Source organism: Apis mellifera, linkage group LG10 (assembly GCF_003254395.2).
Source record: "Apis mellifera strain DH4 linkage group LG10, Amel_HAv3.1, whole genome shotgun sequence".
NCBI classification, from domain to species: domain Eukaryota; kingdom Metazoa; phylum Arthropoda; class Insecta; order Hymenoptera; family Apidae; genus Apis; species Apis mellifera.
In genome coordinates, this window is record NC_037647.1 from 8523330 (window position 1) to 8549295 (window position 25966).

The following is a 25966-nucleotide window of genomic DNA, read 5'->3' on the forward strand; positions in this document are numbered from 1 at the left end:
AAATAACGTTTCGGATTGACGGATTCGCGAAAGTAATGGAGCATTGTTCTTTCCGACAACTGTTTTCCTCCGTTGGAAAGAGAGAGACAGGGAAGCGCGTGCTGGAATTGGTCCAAGAGGTGGAATCTAGTTCTCGCGAAGAAACGGTACATGCGTGTAATGCGCGTAACGCGTGTATTCGTTCCGTGAGAAACAACGCGTCGATTCGTTTTATTGTACGATAACGAACGTGTATAAATCTCGTGCCTTCGAGTCGAGATCGATACACAATAATTTTATAATAATCCAAAGCCGAGAAGATCTCGCGAAACATCGTCTCGTGAACATTGTTCGCTTGAATGGGAAAAGTTCGAAAAGAAACGTCGATGCGGGGAAAATATTTTTCGTTTCATACGCGTCGAATCGATTGAACTCGTAGCCACAAGAATCGGACGATAAATCGTCGAGATTCGTCCATTTTTTCGTACATACACCACCAATGGATACACGTATATAAGTATACGAAAAATAATTTTTATCCCTCTTACAGCATTCTACTCGAGCGACTGTTAGCTTAACTCGAAGAGTTAATAAATCTTGTTCTCGATACCCCTTGCCAATTTTCAACGGGTTGTTACGACGATACATCTTCAACGGGTGTCTGCATTATGCGTTCAATATCCAGAACAGACGTCATTTGTCAGGATCGACGCGAAACAGTGGGTCAAGCATCGAATCGACACGCTAGATACCGTCATATATCATTTGCATCATTCCTTGCTACCTACTCTATCATTCACGATTCACGCACGTGTATATTTGCCCGATTCGAATACAATACGCCTCCCGACAATTTCTATATATACATACATATATATGGATTAATTAAAGTCCTTATTGTCCTTGTTTTCCGTTAATTTCGTTGTTTCGTTCCCCCTTTTTTTCATCCGCGTTTCCTCGATTGTCACAAATCCACACCACCTATTGTTCCATCTCCACTCCCAAAGATTTTCTCCCTTTGCTACTTCCATCGAGCTCGAAAACGACACGACACGCACGAAAATTTTACGCGACCTACAGTTTCCCTTAAAAAAAAAAAAAAATAATAATAATAATAATGCTCTCGATCGTCGAGTTTTTCCATCGAAATCGATTTAATCCCCTCGATGAAAGATCCCACGCGTATACACACATACGCGCGTCCATACGCTATATTTCATCCATCGATTCAATCTGTCCACGGAGCGAATTGATTCCGATATTATCGTCCCATTAATTACTCGATCGTGACAGAATATCGCCGTTCGAATTCCCCTCGATTATTTCCAACGGAACGTAGAACCCGTCCAACGCGGCAATTTTCACACGGCTGTTAAGCGTCAAGCGTCAATAAAATCATACTGGGTATTTAGAGTTCCATCCGAAATAAGGAGGAACGAGAATCGAGATCCTCCTCCGCCCGGAGGATCTATGACGCGCGAATGACCGTGTATCGAAATAGTAATCGTGAAATAATCCCGCGAACGTGGAAAATCTTCCCCCTCTGGATATGTCCGGTTGTCGAAACCGGCAATTACATCGAGGTTTAACATTTACCGCACCGTTAGTCGCTTGTACGACGTCGCCACCAACGAGCCCGATAATTAATTTAGCGCCGCTCCATCTCTCTCTTTCTCTTTCTCTACCCGAGATATATCGGATTGTTAACTCGTAAATCGATCTGGAAAAATTGTACGACTATCGCGCGATGAACCGTGCAAAATTTCTACGAAAAACTAGGCGAAATCTAACTGCTCGTCGTTCTATATCGATAAGATATTTAAAAAAAAAAAGTGTCTCTTTATCGATTTATCGATTTTTTTGGAGAAACATATCGGGGAAAAAAAAAAGAACAGAGCAGAGAGATATGAAAACGGACGTTGGACGACGCGTTTCGTTAATCCGATCAGCTGACGCGCGCAAAGTCAAACAATGTCGACGATATTTAATCGCGAATTGAAACGAGGACGACAAATGGGGCGGATAGCGAACCTGTGTAAAAATAAATATAGAAACAGCGATAAATATGCGAGAACACGCACACTCCCTCCCGGAATAGCAATTCGCGAGTGCTTGTTTGCCGCGATGATTGTTGCAATTTCGACTCGATAATTCACACGCGTCATCCGCGTGTCCCGATTTGTAATCGATCCGATCGATTTCCGTACACCTCATCCTCACCCGTTTTTCGTTCAATTTCCATCCACTACCATTATTAATCCTCCGTGTAAAAGCGAAATAATTACGTTTGCTCGAACGAGAGTAATTCCCCTTTCGAATTGAAAAAAGAAAAAAAAAAAAAGAAAAAAAAAAAACGCTTATTTTATCACGCTTTTTGATTTCAAGAAACCCCCGTGTCCCCTCCCCGCTTCCAGGCTTCGCGAACCGTGACTACCGAACGAGGTAGGCGTAGCAAGCAAGAATTGCTTTCTTTTCAAACGAAAGGATAAAAATGGTTAACCTTTAGGTGTCGAGTTATGCCGAGACCGGGTATTTTGCATGGTTTATCGGGAAGGGAACGAGGTATTGCTATACTCGTGCTAAGTTCCAAGGTGACGAGCTGAACTATGAAACTCTCGTGGCACGTGTCTTTGGTTCTTTGGTCCACTTTCCAACTTGAGCCTCGTGTTAGAATATCCACGTAGATTTCGTGGAAGAAAGAACGAACAATTTCGACGAGAATTTCGAAGAACGGTGAACGACGATTCTGTTTCCACTGATTTCGTAATTGATTCCGTGCGTGGAACGAAACGTGGCTGTTCGCATCAATTTCCCCCCCATTTTACGCAAGAGTGGCACACCAGCGGATCTGGGTGACACTCATCCACCAAGTATATTGAACCTGAATGTCCTCCTTCCATGCAACTCGGTATACTTTTCTATACCGATCTCTCCAAGGTCGGGCGAACGAGCGTATTACTACGCTTTCATCGATTCATCGGTCTAACTGTACACGTTTTATTGTTTCCACGATAGAACCTATTAACCGATAAGAGGACGCCCGTACGATTGTGTGGGTTATCTCGCTTCTTGACTCCGTCTCCGATTCAATTTTACACGCTCCCCACCTTAATAATCGGGATACAATTATCTTGCATCGTCTAATATAAATAAAACAAGCGACAGCGCGCGCCGGTTAATTATCGAACGCGAACAAGATTAACGATCGTTAAAATCGTATCGTGAAATTTCTCCCTTCCTTTTTCTACCTTCTTCTTCCTCCTCTTCTTCTCACGGTTCCCCGCTTTTCTCCGGCTCTCCCTGTCATGTATTAACCCGGTACCCTACTTCCTGGCGCCAACAGCCTCGAGCCTTTCGAAAATACTTTGCGTACCTACTCGCCGTTTTCCTACGGCATGTCAGGCTCGCGAGAAGCCCTATTCACGCTCACAAAGGTCCGAGGAACTCGACGACGTGAGGCAAATGCCCAAGTGGAAGAGAAACGTTCGTTTCCACTAGCTGGGAGCGTAAGCTGTACAAACTTTTATCTTCCAACCTCCTCCTTCTATCTTTCTACCTTTTCAAAATTTGTAGCGAAACGAGTTTTTTGATTTTCGATCGAAAAGCAAAATCTACGATATTTCCTCCCCCCCCCCCTCCTCTCCTTTTTTCGAACGAAACTAGACGCGTTTATAGGAGTTTATCTTTACTTCGAGAGATAAGGGTTGAGAGGAGTTAGAAGTTACGGGAGCAGGGTGACGCGAGTACCGTTGGGATATACCGCGAGGTCAAGACTCGAGTATGCGCATCCCGGGTTTGAATGTTTGAAATCCATTTTCTGGAGAAATAGAGACGAAAGGAAGGAGAATTAGAATTTCCCTTTCGCGCGAAACTTTTTTTCTCTTTTGTTTCGAGAGAAACAACTGGATATGCTAATTCGCTTTATCAATTTATGCGTTTAGATTACGCGAATGGAGGAACATTCACATTTACATTTAAATAATAATAATAAAATGAAGTAAGCGAGTAAGCGAGAGGTAAAAAAAAAAGAAAAAAGAAAAAAGGAGGAACACTTACCACCTCGGTTCCAATGTTGCCGGAATCGTCCCTCATACCATCTCTGGGGATACGGCCTGAAAAAGAGGAAAAGAGAAATCGGTCAAATCGGTTAAAAATAAAAGTGAAATATTTGCCTATGATCCTACTTTCGAGTAATTCGAATAACGCTCGTAAACGCTCGTAAAGATGTGCGCGGGTCTAGTCGTATTTGCAAGGATTCAGGCCAATCGTTACACTCGAGTGGACGAGCGCGATAGACGGAAGTGGCGCGAGTGCGTAAACTGGAATCACGAGCCGATCCGACAACACACGCGAGTATCACTCGCTTTTTTCTCTCCCCATTTTCTCGAGGAATCTGGCTCCATGATCCGCGCGTTTCCTCGCCTATAAACGCCTCTTTCTTTTTAATCTCCATTCCATTTCTCGTTCAACGGCAATTAACGTAACCGAGGCGGGAAATTGTTCTCGATCGAAAGAGAGGCAACCAACCTATCTACCCGATATATTTTTCTCCGATGAATTATTCAAAGAGGCTGAGCTGTCTAGTAAAAGTTTCGCAACGGAGAACGTTGCGTAATAAATGGCCGCGAGAACTCGTGTGAATGAATCTCATCACGCGGGAGCAACGCGCTATCCAGGAAACATATATATCTTCCGATCCCTCTTTATTCTTTCTATGTGTGTGCGTGTGTGTGTGTATGTACATATATATATGTATATGTAAATATATACCGATAATTTATTAAACGTAGCATAGAATCGTAGCGTAGCGTAAACGTTCGTAAACGTTTAATTAACGCATCCAAGAATACAACGAGCGGTGGTGGTGTTAAAATACGGATTGGAGTTTATCCTGGACAAAGGAGAGTGGTATGGGTCGTTAATTAATAGAAAATTGAATTGACGCGGGGGAAATTAGTTGGAGGCATGCGCGACGACCGATAAAGCGGCATAAAGCTCATGAAGATTTCATTAACCGCTGCAAGATCGTTGGCCGAGGCGACCGATACCATCGTGATGATCACGACGCGGCGGGAAATCAACTTTCCGCGCAATTTTATCCAAATAATCAACGTCTCTTCTTCAACGTCTCGTTTACGGTGAAGAACGAAGAAGAGAAAAGTAAGACGGTCGGAAACTTTTATCCTCCCCGAAATGAAATTTAACCGAACGCAATTAGCTTTCTAGGTAACCGCGCGGCACGAGAAATGGCGTAAGTGGCGCGAAAGGATTCCCGGGGAAACTTTAACTTCAACTTCGTTCCGTTGCTCCGTTACTCTCTCTCTCTCTCTCTCTCTCTCTCTCTCTCTCTCTCTCTTTCTCTTCTCTAAGAGGTCTGCGCGTGATTCCGCTACGAATGGCCTAATCACGCTGCCTTTTGCTAATAACACGTTTTCCAGAGGCGAATCAAACGATTGGAATAGCGATGCTTACCCAAGATCTAAGCGCGAGTTCGATGACCTATAAAATCTTTCAAGTACGATAAAGAAAAAAAGAATATCGTAAAAGTTGTTGCAATTTGTCGATCGCAATTTGGAATCACGATGAAAACCACGCTCTCGAATCATCTCGTTACGCGTTTATGTAATCGCGAGAGAAGTCAGTGAACTGTTCATAAAGCAAAGAGGAGAAAAATATATATATATATATTTTTTTCGTTTAAGCAAGAATCGAGATCGTGAATCGAAAACTGGCCTCAGTCGACCAAGAAATATAATTATCCGGTATTCTTTCCTGCATTTTTTTTTTTTTTTTCAATTCGGTCGACGCCTTTCTTTCGAGATTGAAATCGTTGTAATTTCGTGGCCCATTCCCTTCTCCTAACACATTCTTGCGGTATTTCAGACGGAAAAGTGTTATTACTCGTCGCCGAAACATCGTACACAGGAGTTGTCAGGCAAAGTATACGACAGTTAAATAAATGTCGCCTGCCGTGGCAATGCCACGAAATTAGTAGCTTCTATAATTTTCAGTTGCGAAACGCGAACGCTTACACGCGAATAAAATAACTTATTCGCTGTAAGAAACTGACAAAAAAAAAAAAAAAACTGAAAAATATTCACACGCGTACGCGAAACGTTATTTAAATCACTTTTGAGAAAAATATGCCTCGAAAATATGTTCCGAAAAATATGTTCCGAATGACCTTGAAATGCTCTTGGCACTGCTTCGTCCGCCGAATCGTCTTTGTACAGCATTCCGATAATTTTCCGCGCAATTTTCAGCTTCGTCATGCTCGATTTAACTGATTTTTTCTTTTCATCGATTCCCAGAATAGTCGACATTCCCGAACGACGTAAACACGATATCGTGGGATGCGCACAATAGAGAAAAACCGATGTTACGAATAATATACACTGTCGATGCACGACAATTCGAAAATATTAGCTCGCATCGTTGTCCAAGAATCGATCGATATCAATGGATGTTGCGAAAAAACATCCTTTGTCTCGCATCGCGAAATGCCCGCCAAGTTACAGAAATCCAATGCTTATTGTCCACTGAATTTGAATCGATGACGTTCTTCTGAATTACGCGTTCTTTGAAATAAAGAAATAAGCCTGTTTTTAAAATATATCCAAAACTTAATGTGTGTGTCACCGACACACGGTAAAAAGATTTTAATCGAAATTTTGTCGAAGTCTCGAGAGCAAAAGGCACGCGGGAAAGAAGGAGGTAGAAAGAAACGAGTTAAAGAATATAAAAAGGACCAACTGTACAGCGCATGCGCGCGTCCCACGAGAGAGCCAAGATCGAGTGTTTTAAAAACTCGCGAGAGGCGACGAGTGGGATTTCAAGGTTAGACCGAGCGAAAGATCTGAGGTTAAACAGCTAGCAAACCTCTAGACTCTTTTTTCTTTATGCTGAGAGAAAATTAAGCATGGATCGTGCAAAAAAACGTATATATATCGTTAGTGAGATCTCGATTCATTTACATCGTTAATTATTCTTCTCGAAGGATAGATTCTAATGATTATTTGACACTCTTTTCCATCGAGCTTCTATAAAGCACAACCTCTCGTGACGAATCCATTCGAAAACACATTTCTAATCATCGAGTAACAAATTAATTTTTTCCTACAATTAATGCATGTACCTCGTTCTAGAATTTGAATGAGTACTGTAGTTAAAATAACATTTATAATTGTATGTAGTCGTAACCAATCGTTGTCGAATATCGTAGCTTATCGAATGAATACTTATCGATAAGCGGATCCAAAAACAAACGATAAAGAAAAAAAATAGATTGTCGTATTAGTTAACGAAAACGAACGCTCGTTGATTCAACGTGCCAAAGATAAGAGCTATTATCGGTGTGTATGTATATTATACACACACACATAGACGCACACACACATATATATCGGACCAATGACCCACGATATCAATACACGCCCTTACCTTTTTTATAAACAGGCAAAATTTTAGCGATTCTCGAGTTGTCCGTTTTTGAGTAATCCAGTTCTCGAGGATTGTGAACAACTGTTCCTCGAACGGTATCTCCTTACAACGATATTTTGTCTTGTCTTCTTTTGCACTTAATCGCGATATTGCAGTTTATCGCTTATTCATTTATACTCTTCCCTTTATCTTTCTCTTCTGTACGATCCTAACCTTACCCCGCACCAGCACTACGATACACACTGTAGCACAATCGACACTCGACCGATGAACGAAGCACGAATGGAGAACTGCAACTGCACTTCTCTAAAGAGACCAGAAAATCGCCGCGATGCTTGTATCGTCCTTTTCTTTTTTCCCCCTCCTTCGAAACGGAGAAGATGGAGAAGAAACTATTCTCGAAATTCAGCCACTTTCCAGTGCTCCCGTTCGCATCCAAACTTTATCTTTGGCATGGAATCTACGCGCCACACGCATATGTCACTCGGGAGAATCGCTCCGGAAAAAGGAATTGCACGCGTGCTTTGCTTTCCTCTTTCTCTTCTTCTCTTTCTTGCATTTATTTTCTTTTCTTTTTTTTTTTTAGAGTACTCGCGTACTCTATCTCCGCCAAGAATAATAATTGTCGCTCCGTAACGTTGCCGAGTCGTCAAGATATCGTGTTTAAATTTTCCGCTACTTGGACGGAACGTGCCGCGAGGAATTCTGGGTGTAAGAGAGCCGGTATCGTAGCCCCTTATACTCCTTTCTTGCTCGAATCTCGTACGTGTCCTCGCGGTTTCTGTTCGTGGCAAAAAGCAGCGAACAATAAATAATTAACCTCCTCGATAAGAAGGAAACTATCGTATCGCGAGCAACGGAAGAAATTCGCAATCGGGAATTCGCATTCGTATCGACATGGATCACGATATCGATTTACTCATGGTTTCAGCGACATCACCGCTGCCGGATCTCTCTCAGGTTATAACGGACAGAAGCAGGACGACTTTTTAAAAATGCCACGCACCGACCAATCACGAACACGAGCGCACGGAACGCAGACGGTACAAGAAGACAGAAGAAGAGAGAAAGAAGTGGAGCTATATACACGCGCGGTTGCCCGCTTGCTTCGTACACACTACGTACAGGTATATACACAAGCACTGGAGGAGGGGATCTTGCGCGCGCGCACATATACGGACGAGTGGCGACGCGATCTTACGGATTGTCGTGTCGATCCTTCCTTCCCGTTTTCCAGCGATCGCACCCTCGACGATCGAATATCGACACAACTTTCGACACACCACTAAACGAATACGAACACTGTTGTACCGCACGATATATCGGAGAAGGTCTTATGGTCGCTACTTTTCACGAAATGTCCGGAGTGAGTTGCGAAGCCAACCGCTCGTGCAGCAAAGGTAAGTTAAACTGAGCAGCAGCGCGCCTACGGTAAACGAGATTAAAGCTCCGTACCGACAGAACCACGATATCGGCCAATCAGCGTGCCACTTTACACGGCTCGACCAATCACCGTTCTCTCTCACCTGGCGAACGGTTAGTCCAGGTGTAGCCGCTAAGGCGCCATTGCCTGGCGTTGGCACGTTACCTGCTCCACTCCTGGAGGGGAGTCGTGGACAAAAGATGGGGAAGGGGAACGTGACAAAGAAAGCCTAACTTTCCAACTAGTGAACGAAAGAGAAAAAAGAAGCTACGGAGGGGAAAGATAGAAGAGAGAGGGAAGAAAGGAAGAGAGACGCGAATTGTAGTGAGCCTACGGTCATAAGCGTAACTTCCAACGAATTCGTTTTCACGAATTTTCGCGTTCAACTTTCGCGATTGTATCACGATTGCGCCTTAATCCGGAACGGGCACCATATGTCCCGTAGCTTGATCGAATAGACAAGAGAATAAAGGTTTCAGGGACTGGCATCAGTTTCTCAATCGCAACGACACGAGCGTAACAGCGGCTGCATCGTGCCTCCGGAGACACGTTACGCGAGGAACTTCACCGGTATGATAGAGACAGAGAGTGGTGGGGGGAGATGGCTGTTATCTAAATTACTCTATTTTCTCGAGGGACGCTTGCGATGGATTTTTTTTCGATCGTCTGGAACGTCAGTATCGAATCAAGGTGGGTGTTCTGCCTGTTCCGCAGACACGGCCCCTTTTTTTTCCTCTTTTCCTTTTTTTTTTCTTTTTTCTCCCCTCCATCCTCCTGTTTCTCTCCCTTGTTCTCCGCGATGCATCTCCTTTCTCCGCCAAAAAGAAATAAGTACCTGATTCAGGCTATAGTTGTTGTACGAAATATATAAATCATATTTAATATCGAGATACGAATCTTTCCATCAGGATAACGACACGATTCGATGCGTAGAACATTTAAATAAAGAAATGATCGAGGCTGATAAATCATAGAAAATCTTAGAAAAGACCAAATTGAACGTGGTCCAAGTTAAACGTACTTTCTATCCATTTATTATCTTTTTTAACCATCTTACATGCTTCAAGTATATTCCACTATTGTCCTTGCATGATTCATCGTAAATACTTATTCGTTACGGTTAGGTTAAGCCGGTACATTAAAACTGTTTTTACGATGGGAAATATCTCTCATCGCAAGGGACAAGGGATACTTTTTTATAACGGTAAAACTAATGGCCAGCAATTGGCGAATGAATTGTAAAAGTGAAAGCGGAAGATGTTTTTACCGAAGGAATGTGATTTATATGCGGAAAACATGCGGCAAATTTTTTTTTTTCTTCGAACCGAAAGAAACGGATTGTTATTATTTTCCAACAGGTAAAAAGGATCTGACCTGCAAATCGATCGTACGAAGCCAAGATTAATACGGTACGTTAATGCGGCCAAGGAAAGACAAATTGCTAAAGGCGAATAATAACAGGTGGAAGCAATATGGTGGCGTCACTGAACGGAGGGCGTATCCTCTCCCGTTACCCTAATATTTTGCTCGTTCATTCGCTTCCTATTTTATTGTAACACCGTTTTCGTCCACGCCACCACGTGGATTAGGGACACTGAAGATTTGTGAGAACGAGAGATACTCGATATCTGTCTGCTGGCTGCTTGCTTTCCCTTTTCGTTCCTCCGTATCACCTTCGAGCAGACCTCACGTATACAGTTTCGTACGCAATACATATCGCGATACGTTTCAGAGACGGAGATCTACACGCTTGCCGAATTAGAGCGTGTAATCAAATATCCACAGAAGCCCGAACTAGGGTTTCCGCTTACTTCGATCCGTACCTCGTGCTCGTTTCTTCTTTTAATCTCGTATTCTTAAAGAGCTCCAGTTGGAAATAGAAAAGCAAAACAATCGCGCCAACGAAATCGATTACTTGTTGCATTTCGCGTGCCAAACTCTGCGGCGACCAACATTTTTCAAAGCTTGTCGCCGTTGCCCCGATTTACCTTGAAACGATCGCGACCAACATGCCCACCCGTGTACAATTATTTTACGCTCTCGAACGACGAGATATCAAGTCATTCTTGACACGAATTCTATCGTTCAATGATTTTTATTTCAATTTTCATCGCGCACGCGCTTTCCAATGGCCAACGACGGATGGATGATGGCCGATGTGCAACGAGAAGAGAAACAACGGTCGCCGGTAATCGGGCGGAAACCGTTAAATCGTAATATCTGCAAGATGAATCGTACAGATTTGCCTATCTAAACCAATGCCTCTTCTAAGAAGAGACGCATTTATCTTTTCTCGAATTCCCGAATTACCTGCCATTTCCTTTATGCCATCTAATTCTCGAAAGCATCGAGAACGAACAGGTGCAATGTCAATGGCGCGTCAACCATTACTTTCAATGACCCGTTATACTGGTTCGTTTCGCATATACCGTGTCACTATATAATAATGCACCCATACGCCAGATTTCTCGCCGAATTCTTGCAAATTGTTCCACGTAAAAAGGCGACATTTTCCTCGACCGGGTGATAACGGATAGTGGAAAGGATGATTTCTCGTCTCTTTTCCTCCATCGAGAGAACCGCGAAGCCGTATAAAACGCGCATACTCGCTCGGCTCGCCTTCCACGAAACCAGCAATTGTAACCTTAGACGGCGCTCCCCGTTAATAGATTAATCGATTTTTCGTAAGTTGGAAGAATTTGACGATCGTCGAGGCGAGCAAAACGTTCAACGACGCGAATTTAAACGACGAGAGCGAGCACACGTTGATAAATTGCAATTTCGACGATTCGCGAATAACACTTTGGTAAACGTCCCTTGATTTCGAGGGTGAGAAGCGACGAGAGCTATCTCGCTAATGATATCGAGCGTGTTGGTTAAGAAAGCAATTACGGATTCACGGAGTGTTTATTATTTTGTAACGCGAAGAAAACACGGAGGCGAGGAGAAAGGAGGCGAGGAGGAGGCGGCGGAGATAGGGAGGGAAAGAGGAAACGGATGGTCCGACTAAGAAACAAAGAGGGAAAAGAGGATTGGCCGGTCGTATTCAACGGGCGCTGCTGCTATTCTACGAGCTGGTTTGCATAAAATGCATTGTAATCCCTGTGCACAATGCAGAAAGCTCAAGTTTTACCTGGGCGGTGTAATTAATGCTAGCCTCTCCGGACAGCTATATGGTTCATGCGGACAGTGCTCAATGATAATTTACGAAATGGAATCTCTCGCATCCTCGTACGTAGCCGCAAAAAGACAGTTCGCTTCCTTTTGTGCCCGCCTGTTACCGCATATATACTCGCTCCATTCGCCAGACTCCGCCGTATCATCGTATCATCGTACCAAAATTTGCACCGAATTTGAATATCCAAAATTTGAATATATTTAAAATTGGAACGGAGCAGCATCTCGCCGAATGCAACGAGGAAACGTTACGTTACATGGAAGAGAGACGTGACCGGAACACCGTGCACGTGCACGTGTGCGTACACGTACGTGTGTATCGAACGATCGCGTCCACGAATAGCGGTTAAACAATGTGTCTGTAACGATGGGCGCGGTCTAAATAATAGCGTAACACGTACGTACGCAGGAATGAGTGACACGTAATTATTACAACAATCGCATGGAAGCCGATACCGCTCTCCCAAGACTATCGGCGCCGAGTGTACGCCTACTACTTCACCTTATCCCCTCCCACCCGTCCTTTACTATTTATCCCGGTAAATATAGATAAATCGAGCTACCTATATAGAACGATTCGAGTCAACGACTCCGATCAACCGAGATATCGATGCTTTCAAATTCGTAGATCTGATCTGACCGAGCGATCCCATCCCGATTTCCGATACATATTTTAAACTCTAAATTTATTCAACCAAATTCCCAGATTGGAACGTCTATCCAATTTCCTCTTCCTATAAACGAGTGCTTTCTTTCCTTTAATTCATTATTCCTTAATTTTATACATATATTTCCTCGAATTGAATTTTCCCTTTTAATCGCATGGTTGGCAATTTTCGCTTCGTCCCCTTTGTTGGAAACGCGGCGTTTATCGTAGCGTGGTGGCCTTTCGAAAACAAGATCCCACTATCGTAACAGGAACGTCATGATTATTTTGCATGTGCTCGTGACGTATCGCGAAAGTTACACACCGGCCAAACTTTGCACCCCGCCTCGGTTATATCCTCGCGCGCGCATGGATCATCCGCATAGATTCCATTATCCATCGGGGCTAATTTCGCAAAGTGCACGTCCCACAACTGCGCGAATTTCGAGATGGATCGTTCGTACGTAGGCCATTGTTTCTCCTCTGTTTGTAAACCGCTTTTCATTATTGTTCATCGAACACGCGTTACACACCGCGAGGTAAAATAGATATACTGTCGAAGGATACTCGACAATTTTCATACGATTCGATATCGCGTGTAACGGAGTCGTTGCATGGAAATGCTCCTCCGAAACGCGCGACGACACACAGCGAGAGAGGTAAACTTCAACGAATAGTCGAATCGAAACTCCACCGGTTGGATGATACTGGTCGCACAATTATCGTTTCCATTGTTCGAAATTAAAGCGTTTCTTTCTTTTCTTTCTTTCTTTCCATCGCCTCGTATCTCTTTGTTCATAGTCGATCGTGATGGAGCGAGCGAGAATGTTTAACTTTTAATTGGATATTCGTATCGAAGCTTCACAGATGTCTCCTTAACGATACAACGGTGAATTGGCGAAACTGGAGGAAGAGGGTTTAAACGAACGAACGAGATAGAGATGGAAGGGTGACTGCGGTTTTTCCCGGTGCGTCCTATCATCCGCGTGTTTTCCTCGTTCCCCGGCAAACATTCTGTTTATCGTGTAACGTTGAAACGTTGTTTACGCTCGAAACGTTATTGCAAGATGCAATTAAAACAAGAACAGCTTTTATTACCGGATAGGTAAGAACGGAGGGAGGATGTATCTCCACACTTTCGTGTAGAGAATTTCCTTTGAATAAGTAACAACGACGTGGAAAAACAAGCAGACGCATCGAGGCGAAGTTTAACGCGAGATAGTTCATGCTCGTGTTTGAATATGCTCCAACAACGGCGAGGAACCGTGTGCAAACGAGTGTGTGTATATAAGTCTCCAACACTGGTTGCTGCCAGAAACTTTGCCCATTACTTTTCCAACCTCGGCCCTCCGCTCGATTATCGCGCGATATCAATTCTATAAATCTCGCTTCGGCGTCGTCAACAAGCTCGACGATCGACCTATCTATCCCTCGATTCTCAAACTGGAAAAGAGTGAGAAAATCGAAACGAACATCTTCTTCTGGCCGCGCCATTTGCCAATTCGGAAGAAAGCGATATCGAAAATCGTTAAATATCCACCACCACCGGTGGCGAAAGAATAACGAAAAACGGGTCAATCTCTCCGGCCGTTGCAACAGAAACGCCGAGTTTTCCTCTACCGGTCGTTAATCTCACTCAAGCCGCGACAATGACAAATAGAGATCCTCCAAGAGGGACGCTAAGTGCGTTTAGGTAAGATCAGGGGACTTGTTACTTTCCTCTGTCGCGTGTTGCCATTATTCGAATATTGTTTTATCGAGCTCCTCTAAACCTAAGACTTTATCGCGGTTAAACCGAACGATTCATTCCGAGTTATTTTACGAATTATTTTAATTTCCTAGATTTTCTAAAAATGGAAAGAATACGAATTTAAAATTGAACTTCGTCGAGTCGTGCACGATTCACAACCACAACCTTTCAACCTTAATACATCAAAGATCGTTCCAATACCGTATAAGTATCACGAGATATAGAAAATCGATGGGATACCCGTGTTATCAAGTTATCCTCTCGCTGGTACACGCGGACAAGTATTTCTCTATTATTCGAAGGTATCGGGAAACAAACACGACGATTCCTAGTTATTATTCGAAACCAGAAGCGAAGCGAGCAAGTTGGAGTACGGCTTTTGCCCGACATCGCCAACTCGAGTCCACCATTTCTCCCCGGCTGGAATATGTTTAATCGATTTGCCCCGGCGACATCGGTTTTTCCTCCACTCGACTCGCTCCCCCTCCTCCTTTTCGCCTTTTCTCGCGCCAATTTATTACCTGGTTGGTCTCTTCGCGCAAACCTGGAATATGTGTACCCGATTGTTCTTTCGCCGCCCCGTTCCCATTCCTCGCGCTTCTTTTCCTCTTCGTGGCCCCATTCATAGTCGAAGCATTGGGCGCGCGAAATAAAAAGGGCGAAGAAAAGCGGGCCGATCGATTTTCGCCGCGTGAAACAACGATGCAACGATAAGGGGGGAGGGAGAGGGCGTGAATAGCCCCCCCAACGCAGAAATCCAACGAGCTCCATCGAATTCCAATTCGAATTTCCACGATAATGCCGCGCGTGCTTTCGCATTATATTCCTGCAGCGCGATAATTTTATCGCGTTTTTTTCCCCAATACGAGCCCGTTATCGGGGCCCTCGAAATTTCTATCGGCAATCGGGAGAATTTAACGACAAATTTCATATATATTTATATATACGAAAGGGATGGAGAAAGGGGATGGAGGGCGGAAAGGAAGATGACAAATGTAATTGCCGGGGCTGAAATGGCCGGTCCAACGGTTTTTCCATCCTCGATACGCGAGCGAATCTTTAACGCATATCCAATGAATGGAAAAGCATCCAGTCGCCGTCAAATGAGGGGGAGAATGGAGAGGTTCTCGAGCATCTTTTCGTCCCCCTCTCTCGATATCGGTTGCTTCGTCTTATCGCGAAAAAGAGGGGAGGAGAGAGAAAAAAACGAACGAATTGGGAATTGGAAAAATTTCCACCTCGCTACCACCACCCCCGATATCCCAGCCGGATAAACCTTATCCTTTCCAGAGACCAGACTTTCGCGAGCTTCGATTCTCCGATTCAATTCCCCCTCCATGTAAGGATTACCTGTTTACGGATATCCTTAGGGTTGGCGCGCTAACAATAGGCAACAAATTACACGGGGAACACGGGGAGACGGAAACAGCTGCGTCCTATTTCAGTGGAACGAGGATCACGGCGCGTCTCAAACGAATCAATCCGTTCCGATTCCGAGTCGCATCGAAGAACGGAGAGGAGGGGCAAGATCGAATCCGCGTAACGAAGGATTGTATCGAAAGCCTGCCTACGTCGCCTGGATGTCGCTCGACATAGTTGTAACGAGCCGCTGATAAAACGCCACTTCGACTCGGTTCAACAACTTTCCTCGCGAGATAGAGAGAGACGCTAGGCGTTCCTCGAGAAATTTCCTCGAGCTTGTTTCACGGATCGAAGTCTTGGAAAACGTCGCCCGTCCCGCGCAGCAAATTTCGTTCGACCTGCTCCAACGCGATGACCGCTTTCAACTTTCCCGTCCCTTTGACCGTTCTCCCCGAAGAAATTTTTACCACATCTCGCGACTTGGCCTTATTCGAGAAACTTGATAAACTCGCTCTCTCTCTCCGTCTCCCTCTCTAAACAAATTTCTTAATACGTTTCCAGCGTACTTTTTCTCTTTTCCTTTTTTTCTCTTTCCCTCTCTTTCCCGCGCAGCTCCAACGCGACGCGAATTTAAGGTTGTACATTTAAGGTCAGAATAGCGCGGTAAATGCGTTTTTTTGCGCGTTGAAAAAAACTCGCCACGATACTCGAGCGAATTGCTTTCGCACGAGATTTAGAATCGTCGCTGTCAATGGTGGAACGTTTCCCTTTTCAAGCTCGATAAACATCTCGAAAGGAAGGAGAAGCTGTTCCCGAGAAAAAGCTAGCCGCGAGAAAAAGTCCGCTCCATCCTTTTGCTCGGAAAATTCGGTTGAATCCCGGTGCCTCCTATTTTCATCGAGCTCGCAAGCCCGTCCGTTTTCTTCCTTCTCAGCTTTTTACCGCCAGTGTGTCTCCGAAATTTACTTGCTCGCGTGGACGACGACGACGACGACGACGGTTTCTCTCTCGGTTAACCTCGCGTCACAGAACGCCCTTCCTTGCCTTTTCCCTCGCCCAGTTCCTATTTAACGCGAAGTGTTGCACGAGGCGAAAGGCCGCCTCGAACTTCGAAAACCTTTCTCAGACTTCTACTTTCGTAATTACGAGCCGGCACAATCTCGTTTACGAACGGTCCAAATTGAAAAGACTTGATTTGCGGGGGATCAAAGGCGGTCTCTATGTTTACCGGAACAAGCAGCTCTCCAACTCTTTTACGCGAGTCTGGATCAAGAAGAAAGAAAATTAGCGAATGCTTCTCGAGACTCGAATTCAAGTGTACGTAAAACTTGTATATGTGTATATATACACACACTTCGTGAACGATTAATTCGTAAAGCATACAAACGTGCGTATCGATAATTTTTATTTAGTTTCAACAAGATTAGATTTCCAATTTCAACCACAATATATATCGGATTCCATTAGAAAATTTCGTTCAAATGTAGATACGCGGTATTGGAAGGAAGAATATATATTCGACATATATTCGAGATACGAATAAGAGAATGATAGTCGAACGTTCTTGTTACCGAATTCCTTCACGTAGAAGCAAGATGCGCGAGGCGAATCGGCTCGCTGCCGACTATCAATCGCGCCGGATCGAGCGCAACATGTGCATCGTTCGCGTCAAACATCCACCGATCAATCGTTTCCCCGCATCGTCGATATTAACCCCGTTTCCTCCCGCGACCCCGTTTCGCGCCAAATCAAGCGCGCGTGTCTCTTCTTCCATTCCCGCCTTGTTTTTTCGTTTTTCCATCCGAAAACCGATCTCGATCTTTCTCCAAGACCTTGATTTCGAGACCACGAATTACGTGAAAAAAACGTAAAAAGGAAACGTAAAAATTGCGTCCTGACTCACCCAACCGGGACTTTATAATTACGAGATTTTTTTAATTGTACTTTTTTCACAACGATTTTTCGCGTATCTCTTTTACCGATTTCACGAGCGTTTGCGTCGAGAAGAGTCGCGTTGAGTCGCAAATGGCAAAGATAATAATCTGTTTTGTCGCTGAACCCGGCGGGGAACGAGAGTTGAAAAATGTTCGACAATGGGACGAATTTAATTGCGGATAGCAAGCGATTATCCGGGAAGCCTGGCAATTCGTCGTTAATTGGATTCGACGAAGGGGGATGCAAATCGAATTAGCAGACGATTCTCGGTTGTTTACCTATGCGTCGGACAATTTCTCGTCAGACGCGTCACAACCTTAAATTAGTCCTACTCGTGCACGCGGCAATGGAAATCCCACGTTCTAGACGTTCTGCGTGGCGTGAAGCAGAACGTCAAACAAACTCTCAGTTTTTGTCTCGAGATTTCATTAGAGGAAGAGGGGTCGGACAATGGAAGGCTAAGGATTCGATCCTTGAATCCGAAAATGAAAAAAGAAAGATATTTCCAAAAAATTTGCAGAACGTTTTAATGGGAGTCGCAATTAACGATAAGCATCGTGTACACGCGCGAAAGAAAGAATAGTTCTCAAGAGTGTTACGAAAGAAAAAGAGATTCGGGGACAGAATGGTCGGAAACGTCCTGGGATCCTTCCCAGCAAGATGTATGATTAAAGAAAGACAACGGATGTTGCGCAATCGCCTTTTTCTCGCGACAAAAATTAATGACGAAACGACGTAGGTGATGGTCTTGTCAAGGAGAGATTAACGAAAGTGCGAGAGAAAAAAAAGAGACTAACGATATTTCGTTGCAGAGAAGTTTGGACGAGATTTCGATTAGTAAGTGTTGAAATTGATCGAAATTTCACTTTATTCGATATCACAGCAAAGAAACCACCCTGCGTATTAATATTTTTTCGGCAAAGAAAAAAAAATTGCGAAACGTGTATCTTGCAATTTATTATTTCAAAAGTTGATCTCGGCGTAACGAGAAGAACTCGTGCCTGAAAGAGATTCTTAAATAGGTTGCTGCTTTTCGTGGGCGCGAGAGAGTATTCATTCCGCCCGAGGAAAAACGTGTAGATAAGGTTCACGCGATAAGCATTAGATAGACTATTTCTGTCGGCCCCCTAAATGTCACGTTTCTTCGTACAGGTACATCGATAAACGATGCCTCCATTGCCCTGTACATTACACTCGCTATCGCGAATCGTGTTCCACGAGAAATGAAGTATTCTCGCTCATTTTTCAAGTCTCGGTTATTTTTACATTTTTCACGGTTTCTCCCGTCGTTCTATTTTTTCTGGCCATATATATATATATATATATATATATATATATATATATATATATATATATATACCAGTAGCAAATACGGTTCTCTTTCACGACGAAAAAAAAAAATTTCAGCCGCAACATGCAGACCGACCCAACTATGCCCGCTGCTAATTCCGCTCCACGTTTCCGCGAGCGGAAACAAGAAAATCGAAAAATCGTTACACCTACGTCTACGTAATTCGATTTACACGTGTAATTCGAGCGTACGTGTAAGTGCGATTAAAAATGCTTCCCTTTTTCCCGAGCGCCTAACCATAAACTCGCGAAAATGGTCCGTGAAAAAGTGCAACGTCGTGTGGGAGTCGAATCAAGAAAATATTTTGCTCGCTTCGTTCTTGTTCCAATTTAAATAACAACGGGGACACCGAGCGTAGAGGGAAGGAAAGAAAAATCGGGGAAGAGTAAAAAAGAGAAAGAAAGACAGGATGGATGATTTGATTCGGTATAGGTCAGTTACACAATAAGACCGCGATGCAGTTAAAATTAGTCGACAACTATTTAAAAAAAGTAAACCGAGTGCAACGGAGGCCGTTGTCCGACCCGCTGTGTACCGGCAAGAATTTTTTTTTTTTTCTTTTTCGTCCCTCGTCAACAAACTCTCTCTATCCCTAATCGTGATTATCGTTTTATCGCATCTCCTCCAGGTTTGAAGAGCATTCTAGTACGCGTTTCCAATTAGTTCGATGACCGTGCGACGAGCGTGCGTGCATCGATGAAAAAAATCGATTTTCGTTCAACTACGATTTATTAGAGTAGTCGGAATACGGAACAAAAGCGCACGCAATTATTTAAATTAGTGGTTCCAGTTATTTTTCCATTATGTTATACCGTTACGATATTTGCTGATTTTCGTTGAATTCGTTAATTTCGCGAATATCCAACGAGTATTCCGCGCAATTGCTTTTTTTTTTTTCATCATGAATTGTTATTATTGGGTTATTTAATCATTTGATTAACGTATACCATTGTGTCCGCTTTTGAATTGAGGTTACGCAAGTAATATACGAAAATAAATTAAATAAAACAACACGATGATAACACATTAATCATTATTATAATTGATGCAAATTATCTAATTCTTTTACATAACAAAACGTAAACTACATAATACACTGACAAGGATTGATCTAATTCAAACGTGAAATGAATGAATGATGTTTTTTCGTTAATAAAATTATAAAGTAATAACTGTAACAACCCATTTGTTTAATCTATAGATGTCAGCATTTTGTAGGGGGATTTTATTACAAAAAAATGTTATATAATTAATAATCGATAAAAAAGATAGCTATATGAATTTACAAATAGCTATCTTGTTTTTTTTTAAAAATTATATTTGTTATTCCATATTTTTTGTATTTACTGTATTTATTGTATTTATATATTATATTCATATTTTAAATAGAAAAGAAATGATAAAATTTTAATAAATTTATCATATATTTTTTTGCAATTGCAAATCTGCAGTTATTTGAATTATCATTATTTTATCATTACATATTTATAAAAAGCATACGACTTAAACGTTTGTACATTATATTGTATTATTATGGAAAGAAACTGAATAGAGGTGACATCTCGCGGAATATGTTCTAAAATATCGATCTGAATCAGGACTGTTAACGTCATCTAACATGTTGTGCTTTAATTAAAAGTATACAGATTATTTTATGAACCTCTCTGAACTGATACTAGGATGAACTAATAAAATTTAAAAAAAAACCGAATTTAAATAATTAAAATTGAGAAAACTATAGAATTATCGAATTTTTTTAAAAATTATTGCGATTATTATTGCTATTACTTTTATATTCTAAAATTTTTACTTAAAAATCTTTAAACTTAATTGATCTTAAAAATATTCTATCTAAATCAAATTTGACCTGTCTGATAATGATAATTTTACACATGTTTGATTTTAAATATCATTATTCATTTTTTACTACTTTTTCTTCCTAAGTTTTATATTTCAAATTTTTGAATCCAAAGATTTAATTAATAGTTTTTTAATCAAACTATGAAATAAAAATCATTATTAAAAATTTTTATATGCATTTACATTTTAGAAATCTAAAATTTATAGTTTCAACAATAAAAAAAAAATTTTTTTTTAAACTATTTAATAATTTCGCGAACACAACCAATTAGCTCACAATTGCTATATTTGCTATACAATTTATAATTATATCAGTTATGGATATTAGTTATATATGATATAATTATAAAATATATATTAAATAATATGATTTCTCTCAGTCTCACCACGTAAATTAGAAATCTATCCACTTCCTATTCACCCTCTTTTTATGCAAAAACTTATTTATTTTCATATAAATTTTCCTTTTGATTGCGTGATTGCAAAATGTCTAAATTTTTAATCGTTGTGCAACATAACAAAGCAAAAAGATTTGTAAAAAAATTTAGCGCGGAAAACTAAACCTGAAAATAAAAAAATTAAATTATGTCTTAATCTCTCTAATTATACAATTCTACATAAGACATACACATGTTATTTTATACATGTATCAATATTTTGTATTTTCATAACAATAAAAATACAAAATATTGATAATAAAAAAGATAAAAGTAAGTAAATGAACGAAATATGTTCCAAAAAGAGTTTATACTTATTTTTTGAATTTTATTAATTAAATTCTACTATCATCATTATCACCATCATAATCATTAACACCATCAATTACACATGCATTTATAAATATATTCTTCTTAAAACAAATAATAGCTAAAGATTTTTTCTACAAATCTATTGATGTTTCAAAATTTTTACTTAAGTTATAGTTTATCAATCCTTAAATTAATAACTAATCTAGATATTTAGAAAATTTTGAAATAAATATAATTTTTGCAAAAAAATCTTGCATGCAATTTATGCATTTAAAAATACTATGTCTTATGTGTGTTATTATTAATCCTTAATTACAATTCAGATTAGTTTGATTTAAATTTATAATTCTAATTCCTCCATATTTTTTTAATGGTTATCTACCTAACAATTTAAAAATTTGTTTAGTGAACCTATCTAAATAAAAATTAATTTCCTTTTTAATCTCTTTCTAATTTAAAGATATAGACTACCTTCACATAAAAATTTAAAGATTTGTTTGGAGCTGTTACTTATACAATCTCCATTATGAAATTTTGATTTCTTCAATTTCTACTATAAAATTTTAATGAAACAAATCTGAAACAAATCAAACTACAAAGAATTAATAAAATTTTATACAATGTAATTTTGATAGACTTGTCTTTTCTTCCAATTAATATATTCAAAACAAACTTAATTTATTAGATTAATAATTAAAAAGAAAGATAGTTTATATCTGAAGAAAAATATATTAAATATATATAATAACGAGTAATAAAAAATTGAATAAAATTAAATTATTATTTAGTTTTAAATTAATTTTAAAAAAACAAGAAAAAAAATTTATTATCCGAATAAAAATTTTGAAAATCAAAAACAAAAATATTTAATCGTTAATTAAACAACTCATAAATTGAAAACTTATATTGAATATCAAAATGGAAAAAAAAATAACTAAAATTATTTATAGTTTCTTTTTTAACTTTATCATAAAAAAACTCTAAAACTTTTTTGCATCAATAAAAAAAGTATTATATATAAAAATATAATTATAGCTACATTTTTATAACAAAGGCAATATGAGGCACTGAAAAAGAAATCAATTTAGTAGCTAGAAAGGTTTCTAGAAGACAAATATTTTCCACTCAATATGAAACCATGAGTGTAATATTTATTTTGTATCACTCATAAAAAAAAAAAAAAAAAAAAAAGAAATAAAAAAATAGAAAAATTTCTAGAAACAATTAAATATATACGTGATATTAATACATTATGCACTTTAATTTCGAAATATATATAACGAAATATCCATTGCAGTCTGCTTAACAATTGATATTGTATGGTCACCCATGTAGCATTTTTAACTACACCAAGTGATTCAGGAACAAAAATTTCCACGATAAAAGTGGAAGATTGGGCATTCAATATTCGCACTACTAACGCGATACAACGCGAAATAATGTTATCATTTTTCAACGCAACACTAACTGGAAAATAATAACAAGAACAATCGCGGTGGAGCAACATTGTTACACTAATTCTTGAAAAAAAAATTTTTAAATCATTACTTGTCTACGACTAAGAAGTTGACAAACAATTGATCGAAAATGAATAAATTCAATATCAAATGATATTGATTGTAATATTACTGTATAAAAAATTATACAATTTATATTTAATAAAAAACACCGTGTCTCACGATTCGCAATACTAATACTATACGCGATTCGTATTTTAACGCAACACTAATTTAACCCGTAATTATTTTTCGCTACACTAATTATTCAAAACGCGAGATTTGTATACGCAAATCTATTCAATCCGTAATTAATCAATCGTAATACTATATATACATATAAATCGCGATGCCCATTATGATTGGATCCGGTGAGCCAATAAATTGCATGCAAATCGGCCGGACGATTTACTAAATATTACTAAAACGAGCACAATGACAAAATAATAACAACGACCTCTCATTCTTTGAACCATATAAATAAAAGAATGAGAAATCATTCGTTGCGACCCTCTTCGTGACAGTTTGTCGAGCCTCTTCGGTCTTCCTCCTTCGAGCACGATACCCGTTGAAACTTAAATCTAGGCTCGAGATTCACTGATCGCAAAAAAAAAAGAAAAAAAAAAAGATTAAATCGTGGAAGCTAAATGCATGATCGTAATAATTGTGCATATACAGAATCTCGAGTTCGATTCGTATTTATCTCGCGACCACGGAATTCGAAAACTCGATGAGCGAAGCCAGAGACGAACAATATTCTCTGCTTTATATCTTGATTTTTCGAATTCGATTTCCTGAAACAGATTGCCACGCGAAAACGCGCCTACCCGACCAGAGACTGTCACAACCTGCCCTATCTACTTATATAAATAACACCAGAAGTATACCATCTATCCTACCTAGCTCTATATTTAAAAAAATATAGCAAAACAGGCATACCAACACACTCATTCCACGATTCTCACGCATACTAGGGAAAACATCCCGGGACGCCTTCGACACTCGAGCTTGACACGCTACATTCACACTCTAATTTTACGTACCATTTTTCTGAAATCGATTGACGAAGGTTAGCGACCATTGCGTCAAAGGCAATAAAATTTCATTGGTTTTAATAAATATTCGTATAATCGAAAAGAATCATGGAATAATTATTGGAATAGAAATAAATTAAATATTGTTATTATACAATTTGAGAATAAAACAATTCTATCAGTTTTTAATAAAACGAGTGTAATATTGTTATCATAAATTATAATTGAATTGATGAATTGTTAAAACGACGCAATTCCATAATTTAACCACATACATGCACAATGTGGAAAATACGTCGTGCACGATATACTAACTCATCGTCAATCGCTCAAAAATTTTTATTAATTTATGAACTAACATCATCGTGCCTATTGCCTCTCTTTCATTCAAGTAGCACCTGGGCACGTGAATGGATTCTTGGCAATAGACACGGAAGAGATTAAATCTGAAAATCCTATGTTAAAAAGACAGGTTAGTATTTAAATATTTTGTATCTAACGAGCTAATGAACTTGATTTTGTATAATCTCAATAATCTCTTAAATTTCAATGACTCTATTTTATACTTTAATTTTTATCAATTTAAAAAATTGTTAAAATCTTAATATTTTACAACAAAATCATTGAACAAAATATGTTCATTTAAAAAAATAATTAAAATAAAATTCGATGAAATAATTGATTCCAAGTTCAATATTAATAATCCTCAGGCGATTTATTGATCAAAGCATATTTTCGAAAATACGAAATAAATATTTAAAATTTGTAACTTTGATTTCAAAATCTACCTGTCGCGAAGTGTCTTCTTGAACATAATATTTAATATATTTTCGAATAAGAGAGATAAAACTATCTTGAAAATCAAAAGCAATTAAATCGTTTAAAATATTAACATGAAAGAAAAGATGAAATTAAAAATGATTTATTATTGCATTATTATTCATTCAAATATTTGTAATTCATTTACAAATATTCATAACATGAAAATTATTAATATTTAAAAGCGCGATGTACAAGAAGACCTAGTCTGAACTAATAAATAAAACACAAAAAAAAGAAAATTTTACTATTCACGATATGTAAATATCGTGGTCACTATGCTCGTGCAAAATTCTATGTATACAATCAATCACTCGTGTCGATTTGAATTTTTTTTTTAATTTCTTTTATTCTACGACATGATTGAGTGATTGGAGGAATCAAAATGCATGTGACTCACCATTAGATGCGAAGAAACTGCATTGCCATCAATACTGTGATGGCCCATGAGAAGTCATCATAAAAACTAGGAAATATCTGCAACAAATAAAATATTACAACTTATAAATGTAATAATAAGAATTGAAATTTTGATAAGATATAATAATAAAAATTGCAATTGTCAAATATAAAAGAAAAGGAATTAAAAAATTGAAATTCTCTAATGTTCTAATTTTTCAATAGAGGAATATAAATTTATATAAAAGAAAAAATAATAACTTATTTGCGTAGTAGATGATCGCTTTATTCTCTTGAGAGAACCACTGATTCTACTCTATAGATTGACTATTTGACTATTGACTATATTGACTATTGAAAAAAATAAAAATAAAAACTATCAAAGCGTTAATATTCTATAATCGACGAACAAACACTGATTCTAATTTCACGTATGATTATTATTATTACATTTACTTATCGTGCTTTAAAAAAAATAAAAAAATATATACTACTATAATGAAAGTAACACTGACTCTATATCTACATGACTGACTTATATGATCA

General features: G+C 39.4%; 1 protein-coding gene across 4 annotated transcripts in view; it reads right to left on the reverse strand.

Annotated features, from left to right (window-relative positions):
- LOC102655479 (putative uncharacterized protein DDB_G0271606) overlaps nucleotides 1-25485 on the reverse strand; it is a 102631-nt gene extending 77146 nt beyond the window's left edge. For 2 of the 4 annotated variants that reach the window (XM_006565564.3, XM_016914486.2), the window contains exons 1-2: nucleotides 7420-8816; nucleotides 4036-4091 (exon numbers count right to left, since the gene is read on the reverse strand). In XM_006565564.3, coding sequence (XP_006565627.2) covers nucleotides 4036-4071 — 36 coding nt within the window. In that variant the 5' untranslated portion in view covers nucleotides 4072-4091; nucleotides 7420-8816. Of the gene's footprint in view, nucleotides 1-4035; nucleotides 4092-7419; nucleotides 8817-25421 lie in introns of those variants that run through there. The other 2 variants (XM_026443459.1, XM_026443461.1) reach the window with 2 other exon arrangements.
- Between the last annotated feature and the right edge of the window lie 481 nt (nucleotides 25486-25966).